Source organism: Salvelinus sp. IW2-2015, linkage group LG30 (assembly GCF_002910315.2).
Source record: "Salvelinus sp. IW2-2015 linkage group LG30, ASM291031v2, whole genome shotgun sequence".
Lineage (NCBI taxonomy): Eukaryota > Metazoa > Chordata > Actinopteri > Salmoniformes > Salmonidae > Salvelinus > Salvelinus sp. IW2-2015.
In genome coordinates, this window is record NC_036869.1 from 10,882,206 (window position 1) to 10,902,066 (window position 19,861).

The window sequence follows — 19,861 nt, forward strand, 5'->3', positions numbered from 1 at the left end:
CCTGTCCTCATCTCCATCTCATCGCCTGTCCTCATCTCCATCTCATCACCTGTCCTCATCTCCATCTCAACACCTGTCCTCATCTCCATCTCATCGCCTGTCATCTCCAGCCCCAGCCCTATCTCCATCTCATCACTTGTCTCCTGCTCACTCCCTATCCCCTAGAGTGGACCTGTCTCCTCTTCGCTGCCCTTCCCCTAGGGATAACCTCTCTCCTGTCTCCTGCCTCCCCTCTCATCCAACACTCTCATCTCTGCCCCCTAGTCATAAACTGTCTCCTGCCCCCTGTCACCCCTCCCCACCCTCCTCTCTGTCTCTGCTAGGTTGTCATGTCTCCCCCTCCCTAGAGAGACATCCGTCCCCCCTAAGAGGCCTCTCACCTGTCAGGCCCAAGTCCCCCAGTGGTGGCTCCCCTGCCCCTCAGGTAACCATCCCTGCTCAACACAGAATCTGTCTGCCCAGAGACCCATCTTCAAATCCCCACAGGGACAGACCTGCTACAGCTACAAGCTCCAAGGCACGGCTGGTGAGTATTTCACAGTCTTTCTCTGTCAACACTAGAACACAACACAGACACACTTTGTGTCCAACCTTGTTGATATTTGATCAAGGTAGCTATAGAAGACTGTTTGGCTCGCTTGAATTTTTGTTGTATAATTTAATTTAATGGCTATAACGTGGGGACGGACTGGTTTGATAACCACAGTGCTGCTCACTCACCTGCAATGTGATCTGTCTCTGTTTGTTTAGTCGGTTCGGTTCAGAGATTAAAATAAACCCTTTTCTGTACACAAAGCAGTTCCTGTGAGGGCTAAACAGCCAAATTCAAGTAAAATATCCATCCAAAACAAATACAGATATGCAGGCGGGTACATTCAGGGTTATTTTAAAGTCACACCTTTCTAGGAAAAGGAAGGAAGGGTAGTTTTATTTGATTCAAACCAAACCAACAACACAAAACCTAAAAATAATGCGAGAGATCCCAAATAGACACAAACGATTTGTTCTGGGCAGTCGGTGATAAAACGAGACACACACCTATCATTAGATGACTGACAATTTCTCAGTCAGCTCACCATATATAAACATGGTATGTTTCGTCACAAGTCGTGTTGCCGTTGTGGTTTGGTTGTGTTGTGGTTCAAACCTGTACACTCTTCCTTCCCCTCATCCCCACCCAGATGAAGAGCTACTCTGTTCAGGAGGATGACGAGCTGCGTCCCCCTCTCCTGTCCCCCAGGACTAGACCATCCCGAGGGGGCCAAGGGGGTGTCCTCAGCCACCTGCCTCTCCACTCCCAGCAGCTAGCCAGGACTGCCAACCTGCTGATCCCCATTGGGGGGATCCACATGGTACAGCCCAGGACCAGTGCACTCTACAGCTTGGTGACTAGCCCTATGGCAGCAAAGGACACTCCTACTCCGGCAAGGATGGACCAGTCCATGACAGCCCAGAACACCCCTACCCCTTCAGAGATGGACCGGTCCAGGATCAGGAGAGCTGGACTAGACGAAGTGCCACTTAGTTGGCCTTCATCATTGAAGGACAATCAGAACAGTCTGAAAGAGGCTGCTAGGCCTAGCACTAGCATGCACACCAGTTACCAGGACAACAGGGTAGGAGAGGGAGAGGCAGGGGCCGAGTGCAGACAGTCAACACCTCTCCCAGACAAGGCAGGTATGGCCCATGTACACGTGTGCACCATGAGACCAGAGAATCATGGGAGTTTGAGTCAAAGGGAAGAGACTGAACTACTGTTCACTGGGACAGAGGTAGCAGGCAGCTCACACACTACAGGCACCCGGACGAGCACTTTGTCCAAGGGAACCACACACACAGAAAGAGATACAGATACACACTTTAGAGAAGGAAGTGTTTTTCCAGTGACTACCCAAGYCCAAAAGACGCCGCCTTCTTTCCAGACTAAACTCTGATAGGAAGGAGCACCATTAGGGAACAGTGCAACAGACTTGTCTTGGGTACATCTGATATGGCAACGTATTTCCTAAGTAGGGGATACGGTGCCATTTCAGAGACAGCCATGATCGCAGAGCTAGAAACAATTCTGTTTTTGAAACTGAAGAAGACAAAAGGAACCCAAGAAGAGCACTCGGGAGCGTACGGCTTCTGAATATAATGTGATTATGTAATTATATGAATAATATATAGATATGTTGAATATGCAGTATATGTTTTGTAATCTTTTTTTACTCTCTTCTTTTGGTTAATGGCATTGCTGTTAATTTATTATTGATGTGCTCTTATGCAATTCTGTACTATCCTCTGTGAGATCTGGAATGAAATGTAGATAAAGATTTTATTTAGTTAATCTATTCCCCCGTCGACCCCTTTGATAACTCTATAATACATTATACTACTCTTGCTGTTTTTATACTGTATGATGTACAGGTGTAAGGTCTTCATTTGACATATATTGTCACAGCAAAATAATCCTGCAGCAACAGGATTTGAACGTTTAGACTATAATGTTGCTTGATTGGTGGGTAGGCTGGTCAAAAGTAGGCTACATGAAAAGTGCAATACTGTTAATATAACCGTGTGTTAGTGTGGGGTTACAGTGAATTTATGTAAATCACAAAGCTAATCTGCATTTCCTGCGGTGCAGGGAAAGTCTCGGCAACAAACGTGTGGTCAAATGAAGATCCTACTCCTGTACAACCAAATATAGAAAGGTACTAGACATCTCACCCTGACCAGTATTTTGAAGTGCAATTTGTGTCAAGATTGTGGCTTGGAATGTTATTCTTAATGACTGTGATTTTTTGTTCATTTTAAAGCTGGAATCCTTGATGGTGAAACCACCACGTCCGTGTGCGATATTACAACAACAAAGTCACTGCAAACAACGAACACTGTTGTTTTTCACTCAAACATCATTGCACGCGCGATAGAACGGCAGAATATGTCACGTTTTTTTTTTTTTTACAACGTTTGGGACGCTCCTCACCACCGCTTCGACAACAAAACAAAAACAACGGCCATGGGGCAGACAGTGGCACCGTTTTCCCTACTACGGATTCCATATTTAAAGATTGTTCATTTTTTATATGTTGCCTGGCTGTTTTGAAGAATCAGGGTTAGAATAATATCTTATGTTCTACTATCTCGTTGAGAGTAKATCTTGGAATAGGAACACGCATTCGGGGTAGAAAAGCTAACTCCACTCATTGGATATTCATACAAATATATCTTGTTTTGATCATCTGCTGTACATGATGCAGTCTATATTTATTGCCATAAACACAGTAATAACAGGTCGTTTTTATAAAGGAAGCAGTTTCCATATTTGTCGTTTTCATGTGTCTTTTACCATTAAAACGAGTTTTTACAGATTTATAATGAAATGGTGTCCCTGTGTATATTTTCTTTCGATCTAAACATTTGGTTCTGTTTAATTCAATGCAGCATCATTCAACAGTGCTACAGTATATCTTGTATTTTATATCGCCATCTTGTGGCTGTTAGTGTTGGTCCCTCACTAGTCTCGTACGTTTTTACTTTTGAGCTATTCAGCAGATGCTCTTATCCAGAACGACTTACAGTTAGTGCATTCATCTTAACATAGCTAGGTGAGACACACACATATCTCAGTCAGAACTAGMCACATACTAGTCATGTACAATGCCATGGAGTGTATGGAGCAATTCAAACCCTTTAGAATTGTAATTCATATCTGCAACCCTGCAAATGTTGTCACCCACTGAGTATTCTATCGCTCTATCCCAAACGGACCCCTGTAGCCTTCACCTCTTCGTTAGCTATAGGACGTGAGATGTAACCAATATGGTAATAGTGCCACCTTATATGACAGGCAAAGTGGAACATTCGCCATATTGCTAGGCCCTATCCATTTCTCTCAGGGGCAATGGTGTGGACTTGGGATACTGGCTCAACTACAATTATCCCCTACCCCCTTGTGTAGATCTGAGAGGATTATATAGATATAACATAGTAATAGCACCACCAGCCAGGTGGAATTGTTGCCATATTGCTTACACCGACCAATCTACGTCGCTCAGATCTACACWATTGTATAGGGTGCATAGGGGTTATATGGGTTGATTTGGTATGGTGCATCTACAGTATGCTCTGGAGTAGCTGCAGCAGTTCAGACTGTTTCTTTGTCTCACTATGAGGACAATGTCTTTGTCAGCCACTAGATGTCCCTAGCATCAAGCCACTGGAGACCGATGCTCAGGACTGCGGTTTGCTGAAAACAATGACATCATCTAGTTAAGAAATTGGCCATTCGTCCCTACTGTATTTTCACCCAGAAATTGACATAAAGCATAATTATAKATTTCCAATTATTTCAGCCATGGTTGCYTTTCAATCTATATTTTCCCAATGTAATGTATTATTGGTAATTGCAGTAGTGTCTCATTCTGATGAGAACATGTTGAAATGAAATAATGGAATATCTCGGCGACCAGATATAACATGGAAGATTGTGTTAGTTCTTGGCCATGATATCCATTAGGTCAATGAGTATGTTGAGTGAGGCATTGGCCCTGCTCCAACATCCATACTAGCATTCCACCTGTAAAGTAATATATTGGGCACACATTCTATTTAGGTTTGCTTATGGACATTGAAATCTAATCTTTGATGAAGTTTTGTGAATAGCAGTGAACCCGGTTGTACCAACACAGTCATCTGGCTGGCTAGAGATAGAAGTTAGTTACACATTCCCATATACACTGAACAAAAATATAAAGGCAAAATGAAAAGTGTTGGTCCCAAGTTTTATGAGCTGAAATAAAAGATTCAAGAAAATGTCCATACGCACAAAAAGCTTATTTCTCTCAGATTTCTTGCCCAAATGTGTTTACATCCCTGTTAGTGAGCATATCTCTTTTATCAAGATAATCCATCCACCTGACAGGTGTGGCATATCAAGACAGCATGATKATGACACAGGTGCACCTTGTGCTGGTGTAACAGTATAGCTTCCGTCCCTCTCCTCGCCCCGAACCAGGGACCCTCTGCACACATCAACAACTGCCTCCCACGAAGCATCGTTACCCATCGCTCCACAAAAGCCTCGGCCCTTGCAGAGCAAGGGAAACAACTACTTCAATGTCTCAGAGCGAGTGACGTCACCGATTGAAACACTATTTGCTTGCACACCGCTAACTAGCTAGCCATTTCACACCGGTTACACTGGGGACAATAACACCCAGGACCTCCACACCCAGATTCTTCACCTGTGGGATCATCTGAGACCAGCCTTCTGGGCAGCTGATGAAACTGCAGGTTTGCACAACCAAAGAATTTCTGCACAAACTGTCAGAAACCTTCTCAGGAAAGCTCATCTGCATGCTCGTCGTCCTCACCAGGGTCTTGACCTGACTGCAGTTRGGTGTCGTAACCGACGTCAGTGGGCAAATGTTAACCTTCGATAGACAGTGTGCTATGGAGAAGTGTGCTATTCACGGATTAATCCCGGTTTCAACTGTAGAGGGCAGACGCGTGCATGGTGTCGTGTGGGTGAGCGTTGTGAACAGAGTGTCCCATGGTGGCGGTGGGGTTATGGTATTGGCAGGCATTAGCTACAGATAACAAACACAATTGCATTTTATCGATTGCAATTTGAATGCACAGAGATACCGCTATGAGATTCTGAGGCCAATTGTCGTCCATTCGTTTGCCGCCATCACCTCATATTTCAGCATTATAATGTCGCAAGGATGTGTACACAAGTCCTGGAAGCTGAAAATGTCCCAGTTCTTCCGTGGACTGCATACTCACCTGACATGTTACCCGTTGAGCATGTTTGGGATGCTCTGGATCAACTTGTATGACAGCGTGTTCCAGTTCCCGCTAATATCCAGAAACTTCACACCTCCATTTAAGAGGGGTGGGACAACATTCCACAGGCCACAATCAACAACCTGATCAACACTATGCGAAGGAGATGTGTCACGCTGCATGAGGCAAATGGTGGTCACACCAAATATTGACTGTTTTTCTGATCCACACCCCTACCGATTTTTTAAGGTATCTGTGACCAACAGATGCATATCTGTATTTCCAATCATGTGAATATAGATCAGGGCCTAATCAATTTCTTTCAATTGACTGATTTACTTATTTGAACTGTAACTCAGTAAAATCTTTGAAATTGTTGCATGTTGCATTTATAATTTAGTTCAGTGTATTTACAGTGCCTTTGGAGTGATAAGGATACCATCACTGGATTGCTCCTAGGCAGATATGATTCCTAGCAAGTGCCCCTGAATCACATATCACCATAGAAACACCATCAATTATTTTTGGAGGTGGGTATTGATCCGAAACTTTGAGTCAGAAGCTGTCATTGTTTTATTTCTTTGAAGATGTAGTAATTCATAGAGAGGTATGTGATGTGATGTTCCAGCGGATGTGTTGGTTATTATGGTCAGAGTTGGTTTATAATGTTGATACAGGCGTTGCTATGGTTTCAAGATTCAGCCCTCATGGTTACACTCCCAACCCCGACTCATAAAGTGGTGTTGGGCCCACATTAAAAGACATGTTTACATTCTTTACCCTGTGTCATCTCTACACACTCATACCAATGGAATTGACAGGAAAAGGTGTGTGTTTTAATTGTTCCCCCTTCCCCCATAAACCCCTCTGACCCTTAGAGTATAGAAACTGATGTTGTCTTTTGTTCTTGTTTCATAGCAATCATTATCTCTCTCAGAAAAGTACGACACAATGCTAATATCTGGCCTGATGATATCATCAAGTAAGCCACAGACCTCCCACAATCTAACATTCCAAACTGACCATGACATTGCTCASTTAATATTGCAATGGAATATTTCCTATCTTTAATTTTAGACATGATTTAACTCGAGTCTGCGTGCTGTTATCTTTCAGTATGCTTGTCTATGCTCCCCTGTCTGTGGTTTCCTTCATGCATATAATATTAAGGGGGTTGTATTGGGTGCAGACAGATTAGTAATTGTGCAGATACTCACATACTGTGTGGTATTGACTGATATGTTGCACTCAAATGCAGACTTCTCGTTTTATGAGTAAAATAAGTGTCAAGATAGTGACTGCCCACCGATGTCTACCCATGTCTGGTGGATTATTCCACTTTGTTTAGTCACTTAGTTTTGTCACCGACTCGCTCTTTCTCTTTGTCTGTCTCTATGTCTGTGACCTGTTTTAATGAAGGGAGGTGATGATGATTGTGCCATCATCATGATTTCAAAGGTCAGCTGATTAACACATTCTTTCTGCTCTAAGGTATTCCAAGGAATCCGCTCTGTGTTTGTCATCTCACCGCCCTGCAGTCCACTCTCGCCTCTCCCCCTCTCTCTTCCCTCTCCCTCTCCCTCTCCCTCTCCTCTCCCTCTCCTCTCCCTCTCCCCTCTCTCTCTCTCTCTTCTCTCTCTCTCTCTCTCTCTCTCTCTCTCTTCTCTCTCTCTCTCTCTCTCTCTCTTCTCTCTCTCTCTCGTCTCTGTCTCACAGGCGGAAGTGGAAATGGATAAGGCTACATTTTTACACTGTGACTGCGTCCCCCCTCGTGTTTGTCTAGAAAGAACAAGGGAGAGCGGGATTTGTGGAGATGGAGGGTGGGGGGTCTTCTTCCAGACCGGTTCCACCTCGCCAGCCCATGCAATGTTGGACAAATATTTGCTTTGGACAACATTTTTTCCTAATGGAAACAAATTGTTTCTGAAATGCCATGTTTTGTCGATTGTGACATCACTTTGCCTTTCCTCCATGGTCCCCCTCCCCCTTACAAAGACTGCATGTTCCTACAAAGTGTTTTTTCCCTTATTGAAGAATGTTGTTTCCGAGTTGAGGTTGAAGAGTGCACCTTTAGCTTGCCTTTGATGGTATAGCTATAATCATGTCTGGCCAAACAGCAGCCTACTGCATTGCAGCTTTTCCACATTGAACATAAAAGACTAGCATATTTCACGTTCTGACCATAGTTTTTTGTATTTTCCTTTGTTTTGTCTTTAGTTAGTATGGTCAGGGCGTGAGTTGGGGTGGGCAGTCTATGTTATGTGTTTCTATGTTTAGGTTTGTCATTTGGCCTGATATGGTTCTCAATCAGAGGCAGGTGTTTTTGCCATTGTCTCTGAATGGGAACCATATTTAGGTTGCCTGTTTCACTGTTGGTTTGTGGGTGTTTGTTTCCTGTGTCTGTGGTTCGTGCCACACGGACGTGTTCGGTTATTACTTGTTTATTTTGTATTATTTTGTCGTGTTCAGTTAATTATATTAAAACATGGACACTTACCACTCTGCGTCTTGGTCCGATCCTCTTCAGACGAAGAGAGGAAATCAGCCGTTACAGAAACAACCACCAACCAAGGCACAAGGAGAGTGGTAAAGGACAGCAGCAGCAGCGCAGAAGACACAGGATTCATGGACTTGGGAGAGATTCTGACGGCAAAGGACCCTGGAATCAGCCAGGGGAATATCGCCGTCCCAGGGCAGAGTTGGAGGCAGCGAAGCAGAGAGGCGCTGGTATGAGGAGGCAGCACGGCGACGCGGTTGGAAGCCCGAGAGTCAGCCCCAAAAAATTATTGGGGGGGCACACGGGGTGTGTGGCTAAGCCAGGTAGGAGACCTGAGCCAACTCCCGTGCTTACCGTGGGAGAGAAGGGCGGCGTTACTGGTCAGGCACCGTGTTATGTGGTGGAGCGCACGGTGTCCCAGTACGAAGAGGACGAAGAGGAGAAAATCAGCCGTTACACATATAAAACACTGTGATTACTGGGCCGAACTGCTGTTGACGTTCTGCAGGGAATAGTTTGAACATTTGGCTGCGTGGTAACAGAGATAGGAGGTTTCAATATCCAAATGCTACTTATGGGAAATAGAGGAGGTGTCAGTATCCAAATGTCACTTGACACCACAGGTGAACTTGTTGCAGCTGATGCTATTGCTGTACTCAACAACACTTTGTAAAATCTTTATATTTTAGATGCTTAGCTTAAGACTATAGTATTGGAGTATGGCATCACATAGCCTACCCCTCTGAACCTCACAACATAATGTTTCACTTTGTGGATGAATGAACGTACCTATATTCCACTCTAATCAACAGTATTCATAGCAGTAATCCTTTAAACTATGGATTTACATGCATTATCTGTTTGGTACTCCTTTATCTGATACACGTAGTGCTTTCACTTCCACTGCCTGATGTGTTGCTGGAATTTACCACTGAATCACATAGTCTTCCATCACGACTGATCGGAAACAGGAATACCCAGGACGATTTGCATGACTTTACTAGTATTTTGTCTATCTAGATTGATACTCCACTCTGTGGAGGGCAGTCCCTTCCCTCAGGCTGATTAAGATTCACAGCTCTCTTGTGGAAGGACTGTGTGATTGACCATGCAAATGGGCAGAAGGGTGTGTGTGTGTGTGTGGTGTGTGTGTGTGTGTGTGTGTGTGTGTGTGTGTGTGTGTGTGTGGGTGTGGGTGTGTGGTGTGTGTGTGTGTGTGTTGTGTGTGTGTGTGTGTGTGTGTGTGTGTGTGGTGTGTGTGTGTGTGTGTGTGTGTGGTGGGTGTGTGTCGGTGTGTGTCGGTGGTGACTGGTGTGTGTGTGTGTGTGTGTTAAGTGTGTGTTGCTTGTGTGGGCCCCTGGGTCATGTGGCGTGTTCTACGGTATCTCTGTATCAGGGGTCATGTCACACGTGTGTCAAATTGACGACACAGATAGCGTGTGTGACAGTGGGGTCGTCCCGGATGCGTCTGGCTCTGACCTCTCTGTTCCATGGGGGCTGCTCTCTCTGCTGTGAACATCACCAGCCCTGAGGACCTGTAGTGGCAGCATGCAAAACAACAGTCCCCATCATCAGACACTATCTTTACAGCCTTTCCTTTTACTGATGACACCAGGTCTTCACTCCGCCTACAGGTTTCCCTCTCCTGCCTGCCTTATGTCTCGGAAAAATCCAAAGCATTCCCAGATTCCAAGCCTTTTCTGGTGATTTCCTGTCTCTGTCTCTGTCAATGACAATGACCTCCATACTCCATAAAGGTTAAAACAACTACCCAATAGCAGTTCATTCCTTTTCRGTATCTCTTCCTGGTGCCTGGAATGTGTCAAGAGTGAGAGGCAGGCAGGCAGTTGCTGAACGGTGATCATTGTGTAACAACATGGGCAGTAGGCGGGGTTACGGTAGGTGACATCACAAAGTGATGTGTATAAGTAGTGGGGCCAGAGGATACTGCAGCACAAAGCACCTGTTGCCTCTCTCTCGCTCCTTATTGGCATCACTCAGGACTGTAAAGCTGTAGCTACTATTACTGTTTACTCTACCAGTGTGTGTACTCTACTGTCTTGTGGAATCTTGGATATTATTGCATACTGCGTCTTCAGAGATACTCTACCAGAGAATAACTATGACTCTATCACTGAACTCCATCCCGGCTCTCACCATCATCACACTCTGTGTGCTCCTGCAGGAGGGTAAGCAATCTTATCTATAACGTTTTATTAAACATTTATATCACTTTGTTGAAAACCTATTAGAAGGACTACGGGTGGTACATTACAATGTGGATTTGTATTCTGTAGTCATAAAAATGACTGACAGTGTGTATACGTTTTATTATGCAGTGTTACATTATTTTCATGAGGCTATTAAATAGAGTGTGAGGGGTCATAGTTCAGTTGAGATGTCAGGGTTGGGTGAGGTGGTGGGGCTGGGAGATCCAGAAAAACATGATATAACCCAGAATGACAAAATATGTTTTATTGTCACACCGGATAGGTGCAGTGAAATGTGTTGTTTTACAGGGTCAGCCATAGTAGTACGGCACCACTGGAGCAAATTAAGGTTAAGTGCCTTGCTCAAGGGCACACACGACAGATATTTCACCTTGTCGGCTCAAGTATTCGAACCGGCAACCTTTCAGTTACTGGCTCAATGCACTAACCTCTAGGCCACCTCCCACCCTGATGCTAAAACTCCTGCTGCACCATGTATTCTTAGTATTGTTATTACTTAGTTTCCCTCTCAGAATGACAGCGCAGTTAATCCCTGCTCTGGCAGGTGTACTGAGAGGTGGGTGGCTAATGGCCATGCTGTAAAGTTTCTGCATGGCACATGCAGCCTGATGCCAGACTCTTTGACCTACTCCCACAGTTCCCCTTACAGAGATATAATACAAAGACAGACCCTGCTCGGCTGTAATCACACTCTCACTGATAAAATACAGATTATATTGGCACGGTTCAACTCCTATCACTTAATTTGACTGAAAACAACTCAGTCTTTGTTTGACTTGGATAACATTTCATAACATATTAGTTATAAGTCAAAGTCCAAATGTGTTTGACAAGACCTGATGCATAGGAGAATGGGATGGCAGTTAGCATACATGTACTTTTCTGTATCAGTGAAAAGGGATTTTGATTAGGATGTGGCTATTGTGTATTTGCTCGGTGCTGATTGCCAAATTGCACAGTCATCTGGTGATTCTGCTGAGTTATAACCAGGCTCTTAACCAATGATCACTTCTGTTTCTATAGGTTTTGGGCTCCCTGTATCCAGCCAGCCTGAGCTCCCTGCCCAGTCCCCGTCCCAGAACAGCCCACACCACACCAGGGTTAAACGATGCTCCTGCAGTAACTGGCTGGACAACGAATGCATCTACTTCTGTCACCTGGACATCATTTGGGTCAACACTCCAAATAAGGTTATCCCCTATGGTCTTGGCAGCCCCCTGTCCCGACGTCGCCGCTCTACCGGGCGATGTGAATGTGCCCACCCAGCCGACAGGACCTGCTCCAGATTCTGCCACAACAGGTGAGCTCACCTTCAGAGACAAGAAACTTCTACCCTCCTTCCCTCCCTCATCCTCCCCTAATCCTTCCCCTCCCTACCTCCCTGCTAGATACCAGATTGTATCAAGCCAGTGACTATCTGTGTCGGTCAGTCGTTTCTAACCAGCCTGTATCAGGATGTATCAGGGCTGCTTGTGGATGAGATGCAGGGAGGAGGCGTATTGTCTTTAGTTGTGTAACTAGCGATGGGGGGAGAAGGGAGGATGGGGGAAGAGTCTGCATGTTCTGGAGGCTTAGAGCCCCCTTACAGACAAGTCCATTAGTCGTCACACTATTTTTGGAATGTTTTACCGGCGGGTATGTCTGTTGTATTGCCACAGTTATTGCTGTTATGACAGACCAAGGTTGCGGATTAGCCTGTGTATCTCGACAAGGTTTTATCCTGCTCTGTGAAAAGTAATTGAGAACAGGCCGTAGGGCATGCAGTACTGACATTACTGGGTTGAAATCCATAGCCAACCATCTGTCACCGCTAGCATTGTAGAATTCTGTAGTACAGAATCCAGTCTCATGGCCCTTAAGGAGTAGTCTAAATAATGTTATCTTGGTTTGCTTTCATTTTGACATGGTTATTATTTCTGTCTGCAGCTCAGAGAAGCACAGATTCGTAGTGGTAGGCCCCTCAGACCAGACCCTGGACCAGACTGTTAGCAGTCCAGACACAACCAGCAACGACCTACTGACCTCTCTCAGGTAAGAGAAAAACAAGATACCATAACAACCTCTTAGGATCAGTTTCTCAGACCTAGGTTAATCTTATTGCTGGACTAAAAAGCATGTCCAATGGAGATTCTCCATTGAGGATGTTTTTCAGGCCAGGATTATTGGCCCATAGAGCGATCCCACGAACATTCAGCAAGTGTTTTTGTGTTATTGAAAAGACAACATGGAATCTGATCTTAGCCTGATGTTTCTCTCTTTGTTCTTTACAGAAACATGGTTCGATCCAACATGGCTGCCATAGAGAAGGGTTCTCCCTCTAGGAAGAAGAATGCCTCCAGAGCCAACAGACTGAACATCAGGTAGATGAGGAGGAGGGAAGAAGAGGAGCTTGAATAGCTCCAGAGCATTCGAACAAAGACCTCCTGGAGGAGTCTAGGGAGTCCTCCCCCGGGAAGACAGAGAGGTCCTGAGAGGAGAGGCCCTGAGAAGAGGGCAAAGATGGAACACTGGCCAATGGCTGCCTGCTGATTGTTGTATACCACACAGTGGACTGGATATGGACATTATCTGGATATAAGTCTTGGACTAATCTAGCTAAGAGTCTGGCTTAGAAGACTAGGGAGGTTTAAGTGTGTCCTCTGTGAACTGTGACAGTCTGGACTAGAATGGTTACTGACTGTGTGCTGGGCATGGGTTGTCATCATGTTTTAAACATAAATACACGTTCTGTGTCTGAGCACATGAAATGGGTGGATGCAAGCCAAGGCATTCTGGAGTGATGTTTGCCTATGTTTACTTTACAGGCTTACTTCATTAGTGCCTTCAAAATATTGACCACTATTGTCATTTGGATTTTGATCCTTACTTTACCTGTCGCACGACATCTACTATATCATAGAATAAAAATCAAAAAATTATCCTCTGTATCAGAGATGAATTCCCAGTTTATAGTGATTGCCATGCATGCATTCAAATTACTTGAAATACATTTGACACATGAAGGACATGACTTTAAGGGACAGGGAATTACTATACACACAGCCTTCCTGTAGCAGCAGATAAAAGCAGGTCTATTGTGATGGCGGAAGTATTTATTGCATACTGTAGCCACTGTTGATTGTTTTGATTGTAGACAGAGTGAAGGCAGCAGGTTTCAATAGGTATGCTCCTTGCCAAATATGCAGTGATTGTATTTCTGCTATCAACAAATGTCCATTAAATGTCAATGTCATTACCCATTAGGAAATGATGACACTGCACTGTTGTTCTAATGCCTTCAAAGGAATGTGTTTTTATGTCCAGTAGACTTTAGATGGGTTGGGCTGATTGCTGAACTCCAGCCACTGTCTGACCATAAGGCATTTACTGTAAACACTACATCAAAAACAAGTCTTCCACTGATGTTCAAGTCCAATATCACAATGCTGTGTTTTTATGATATTATTATTTATTTATTTATTTGTGTGTTGTTTAGATGGGTTGGGTTTAGAGCAATGTGTGTATCAAAATGCTGGACTGTGCTTTTGTTTTATGAACTGTTGTTATCCCTAGAAGGACAATTCACCCTCAATAGTCTGTTTAGCAGTCAAGGACACCATAGGAAATGTTTACCCATGAATTGTTCTATTCCAAGCTATTCATATTATCTACTGTACATGTACAAAACTCTGAAATTATTTATTTAACTTATTTGTGGGGTATATTTATATATTTGTGTTGTGTGAGTTTATCACTTTTAATATGTGAGGAAATAAATACTAAAATGAATGCTCTTGATTTGTTTGATTATTTCAAAATTACAATTGATCCTTGTTTCAAGTTGTATTGTCAAGTGCACAAGTACGGTGAAATGCCTTTCTTGCAAGCTCGTTCCCAAAAAATGCAGTAATAAATATCAGTAGTACTATTAAAAAAGTAAAGAAGAACAAAAACACACGAGAAACAGAAATAACACGAGAAAGTAAATAAGTTATATACAGGGTCAGTTCCAGGGTCAGTGCCAATAGCATATTTACAATGTTCAGGGATACTGGAGTGGTAGGGGTAGATATGTATTGGGGGAAGTTGACATCCGGATATACAGTATGATAAACAGAGTAGCAGCAGTGTATATGATGATTGTATGGGAGTGTGTGTGGTGTGTATGTGTGTGTGTACTTGTTTTCCTACATTATCAGGACCCCAAAGTCCTAACATTTAACCCAAATGTCCTGAAAAGGTAGGAAAACAAGAACTTTGGTTTAGGGTTAGGGTTTTTAGGGGTTAGGGTTAGGGGTAGGTTTGGGGGAAAATAGGATTTTTAGTGGTCAACATTTTGACCATCCTAAAAGTCCTGAAATTTCACGAAAACAAAGCTGAGTGAGTGAGTGTGTAGAGTGTGCATAGAATAGCTGCAAGAAAATTAAATAAATAAATAGAAGGGTCAATGCAGATAGTCCATGTAGACATTTAGCAGTCTTATGGCTWGGGGATGGAAGTTGTTCAGGAGCCTGTTGATGTCAGACTTGTTGCTCCTTACTGCTTGCAGTCCTGAAGCAGAAAGAACAGTCTATGGCTCGGGTGGCTGGAGTCTTTAACAATTTTCCAGGCCTTCCTTTCACATCGCCTGATATCGATATCCTGCACGGCAGGGGGCTCGGCCCCAGTGATTTTATTTATTTATTTAACCTTTATTTAAGAAAACAAGTCAGTTAAGAACAAATTCTTATTTACAATGACGGCCTACCCTGATCAAACCCTAACCCGGATGACGCTGGGCCAATTGTGCGCCGCCCTATGGGACTCCCAATCACGGCCGGTTGTGATACAGCCCAGGATCGAACCAGGGTCTGTAGTGACGCCTCTAGCACAGATGCAGTGCCTTAGACCGCTGCACCACTCGGGAGCCCAAAATGTATTGTGGTATTAATATTTCCCTCCAAATCTACCAAATTTCAATACCAGGAATAATTCATATTTATGCCAAGAGTCCCTGGAAATACTGCAAACATCGGAAGTGCCCATTTCAAGCTTCTTAAACCAAGATGTGGTCACTCAGGGTTCTCCAAAATAAGATTGTTAATTTTTGATCGCCAATGACATTGTTTTGAATTGCGAAACAGGCAGTTCATCAATTCTGTGTTAACATGTTCCTCAATTAATTCAGCGCATTTCTGCAGTTGGCCTAGGCTACCTCGACACAGAGCATACCCCGACTAGGCTATAGCGTTGTCGAATCATACAAACGTTTTAACGGCAGTCAAACAAACTTCCAATGAGTTGCTAAGCTTGCTAGATAACCTCCAACGGATGACAGAATATCTCCTATTTGGCAAAATCGAGTTGACTACACAGATAGCAGATAAGTTCATGGCTATCGGGGAGATGAAGAGCAGAAATTGCTTAAATATCAAGGTACAGTATCTTAATTGGGAGCAACTCAGTTTAGAAAAATATCCATAGGCTTATCTACTCTCATACCGTTTGTTGATCACACATTCTCTACGGAAGCTCTCATAGGGGCAGCAATACGAGGCAGTACAAGAAGCGGGGGAAATGTTATAGCGGTATTTTGACATGCATAGGTGAGACGTGCTTTGATAATGCAACCTATGGATTACAGAATAAAGTTAGGAATTTTCATGCGAGACAGGAGTCAGGATTTGGGGTTTCAGTGGGATTGGGATGATAGGAAAATAGTTCAGGCTCTATATAAGGCTACTACTACTTGAGTCAATAGATAGATAATACACTTGATTTAGGCTACATTATTGCATGCTAAATGTTTCTGATTAGTGATAGATGAGCAAACGATTAAATTATCTACCACTTCTCCAGCCAGAGATCAGTTAACCAAATATACAGAGAGTGAAACAAAACAAATTCACTTTGATTATTTATCAGACATGTCACAGGCTTTTGGTTGGGAGTAGGACAGGCTACTGCGCGAGTGAAGAGCAAAGTCCACTCGAAGAGCAAAGTCCACTAATTAGTATAATGGTTGTATATGAGTTTCAGTATAAGCAAGAATTTGATACATGCCTTCAATTCCATTAGCCTTCTTTATTCCAATATTTTCATCATTCGGGTGATCATAACTAAGGTGAGTTTTCCTCTCTCTGCTCTTTTTCTAGGTCCAGTGGCTGTTTCCTCATCTCCTCACTCCACTGCCGCTTCTCAACACTATATTAAATCAATATAGCCTTCTATTTTTATTGCAAATTTATGACGACTTTGTGTGAAGTAAATAAGCTGGGCTCAACGATTCCATGCCACAACCTGAATGGATAATGTGCTATTTTATTTCTTGTCAATCTGCTGCTACAGATGTTGTGTATTTTGTGGAATTGCATTAGTGCTACATTGGGGGAAAATGCTGTAACTTCCCGGGAAATGGGAAGAATGGTCCCGGGACAGTCCCGGGATCCCGGTTAGCTGTGCTAATCCATAATGTACTGGACTGTCCAAACCACTCTCTGTAGCGTAATGCGATCGAGGGCAGTGCAGTTTCGACAACAAGCAGTGATGCAGCCAGCCAAGATGCTCTCAATGGTGCAGCTGTAGAACATTTTGAGGATTTGAGGGCCCATGCCAGATGTTTTCAACCTCCTGAGGGGGAGGAGGCCCTGTTACCGTCTGTGCGACCTTGTGCATGTGTGGACCATTTTAAGTTTGGACCTTGAAGCTTGAATCTCTCGACCCGCTCCACTGCAGCTCCATCGAGGTGGAGGGAGGGTGCCCCCCCCCCACATTGCCTGTAGTCCACGATCAGCTCCTTGGTCTTACTGACGTTGAGGGAGAGGTTGTTGTCCTGGCACCACACTGCCGTGTCACTGACCTCCTCACCTGTAGGCTGTCTGATTATGGCCAGTGATCAGGCCTACCATCGTTGTGTCGTCAGCAAACTTGATGAGGGTGTTGGAGTCGTGCGTGGCCACACAGTTGTGGATGAATAGGGAGTACAGGAGGGGACTAGGAACACACCCCTGTGGCGCCCCCGTGTTGAGGGTCAGTGTGGCGGAGGTGATGTTACCTACCCTCACCACCTGGGGTCGGCTCGTAAGGAAATCAAGGATCCAGTTGCAGAGGGGACTATGGTGTGGAACGCTGAGCTGTAGTCAATTGACAGCATTTTAACATAGGTATTCTCTTATCTAGGTGGGTGACGGCAGTGTGCAGTGCAATTGAGACTGTGTTGTCTATGGATCTGTTGGTGTGGTATGCAAATTTGAGTGGTTCTAGGGTTTCTGGGATGATGGAGTTGATGTGTGCCATAATCAGCATTTCAAAGCACTTCATGATTACAGATGTGAGTGCTCCAGGGCGGTAGTCATTGTGGCAGGTAGCCTTAGAGTTCGTGGGAACAGGAATGATGGTGGTCAGCTTGAGACGTGTGGACTGGGTCAAGCAGAGGTTGAAAATATGGTTGTATTTTGCCCGTACAGTAGAGCAAACATCCTGATAACCTAAAACCATTCAGACCCTTGCTGCCTTACAGAACTATAGATCGGAACAATAGAGCAGTCAGAGCTTCCATTGCTGTCCACCTGAGGTTGTTTGTGTGAGGGAAAGAGGGTTACGTTGGGACAAACAATACTCTCTGACTGCACCTGGGTCTGCATTCATAGTTCACCCAATCACCTCCTTCCTCTCCTTTCCTCTCTTCCTCTCGTATTTAAAAACAGACGTCATTATAGATACCACAGGCCCCCCAGCGAGGCTTTACTAACTGTGGTTAAATAGCTGACTTAGTATAAGAAACCAAAACAGGATGCTTTTCCTACATTCCGGGAAAAATTCCCGACAGCGCAGGAGAGAACAGAAGAGAACAGGGGGGAAAAAACAAGGGAAAAACTGGGGCATGTCTGCTGCCAGGAGAACTGATACACAGCTGATATGGATGGAGACTGAATGTGGCCCAGTTAATCACTTGGTTGTCATAACATTGCTGTATTGTTTTCTTTTCTGCCCCTCTTATTAGTTTTCTTCTTTGTGCGATTGTGAGAAAATGATGTATTGTGTGATTTTACCCACGGTTCACCTGTGTGTGAATGCATGCTTTTGTCTGTTCTATTTGCCTATGCAGTATGTGTGCATGTGTGCATTAAGCGTCTGATTGTGTGTGTGTGTGGTGTGTGTGTGTGTGTGTTGTGTGTTGTGTGTGTGTGTGTGTGTTGTGTGTGTGTGTTGTGTGTGTGTGTGGTGTGTGTGTGTGTGTGTGTGTGTGTGTGTGTGTGTGGTACAGTATACAGTATGTGAGTTTATGAGTCGCATTTGTCGGTGAGCGTTAGGGTGATTGTGAGTGTGCATGTTGGTTTGTCTCAGTGTTTGTATGTTTGCTGTTATTCAACTCCAGCCATAAGGTCCAGCAGTACCCAGACTGCAGACTGTAGTTCTAGAACAGACCGCTATCTGAACATTCCTTTACTTCCTGGGTTTGTTTCAGCCCGGGACATTAGTGGAGGTGACTGTTAGGACCGGAGGGGACTGTTGTTGGGACATTCTGACAGGGCTATCACGGCTGTTTGAGCCAGACGCTGTCTCCTGATACTACTCAGCTATGTGTCTGGGCTGAGAGGAGCTGAGATGAGCAACAAGAGAACAGGGTTAGGGATCAGGTTTAAGGTCAAGTTGTTTTATTGGATAAAAGCCACCGGCATGTCTTGTCGTGTAGGCGGAATGGAAGAGCTCTCTGTGGTAAACAACAACAGAACGGTGGAAAGAACAAACATGGTGCCATTTTTGTGACGAGTACTGTATTGCATTCCTCTACGCGTACTCACAAAGTCACAAAGTCAAACGATGAGCCCTCCCTAGCCGACGATCTGAACATTCCAAACTTTCTATTCTCTCCAAGTCTTTGTTACATTCTTAACCATCGCATGTCTTCTGTAATTTGCTAGTATGGAATTAGTAATTATAATTCAAGCTTACACTAACCCAGACCACTAAGAACAAACATTCCTTTATCCGTACGATACCTAACCCGATGTGTTATTTTATAAAACACGTTGGTCGATGACATGTCTTTACTGGATGGCATTTCTGCTTCATAGTTAGATAGTCATCTGTGTTTCTGTACTATGTCCCGCACACGTACACCTGATGAGGTGATATCCACACGGTGAGAGAGAGAGAGAGACGGATGGATGGTCCGATGCAGTGCTACAGTTAACAACCTGCCACTCTGTAAACAACTAACTATCCTCCACTCTATGGCCACAGATGGATACCCACAGACTACAGATGATATCTTAATTTCCCATTCACATGTGTGAGTGATGCCCATCTCCTGTCCTCTCAGCACACCAGAGGAGATAGCAGCAGACTGCAGACACAGGAAGCTAGGAATGCTTGCTGAGAATGGCATTCCTCTCTCTTT

The 19,861-nt window shown here is 44.2% G+C and overlaps 2 protein-coding genes and 1 long non-coding RNA gene across 5 annotated transcripts in view; all 3 read left to right on the plus strand.

Annotated features, from left to right (window-relative positions):
* Positions 1-3,365, plus strand: part of LOC111954812 (transcription factor HIVEP3-like) — a 40,923-nt gene extending 37,558 nt beyond the window's left edge. Inside the window, exons 6-8 of one of the 2 annotated variants that reach the window (XR_011474418.1) lie at positions 1-526; positions 1,182-2,693; positions 2,799-3,365. The exon at positions 1-526 is cut by the window's left edge and continues 691 nt beyond it. Coding sequence is in view for 1 of the 2 variants with exons in the window: in XM_023974720.3 (XP_023830488.3) it covers positions 1-526; positions 1,182-1,934 (1,279 nt within the window). In the remaining variant the exon portion in view is untranslated. 2 annotated transcript variants of the gene reach the window in all.
* A 6,858-nt stretch (positions 3,366-10,223) lies between these two features.
* On the plus strand, positions 10,224-14,268 carry LOC111955101 (endothelin-2-like). The gene is made up of 4 exons (XM_023975184.2): positions 10,224-10,458; positions 11,524-11,800; positions 12,427-12,531; positions 12,771-14,268. The coding sequence occupies exons 1-4, from the start codon at positions 10,392-10,394 to the stop codon at positions 12,862-12,864; spliced, it is 543 nt and encodes a 180-aa protein (XP_023830952.1). The 5' UTR covers positions 10,224-10,391; the 3' UTR covers positions 12,865-14,268.
* A 2,132-nt stretch (positions 14,269-16,400) lies between these two features.
* LOC139023312 (uncharacterized) overlaps positions 16,401-19,861 on the plus strand; it is an 8,862-nt gene continuing 5,401 nt past the window's right edge. For both annotated transcript variants that reach the window (XR_011474448.1, XR_011474449.1), the window contains exon 1: positions 16,401-16,582. This is a non-coding gene — a long non-coding RNA (uncharacterized lncRNA). The remainder of the gene's footprint in view (positions 16,583-19,861) is intronic.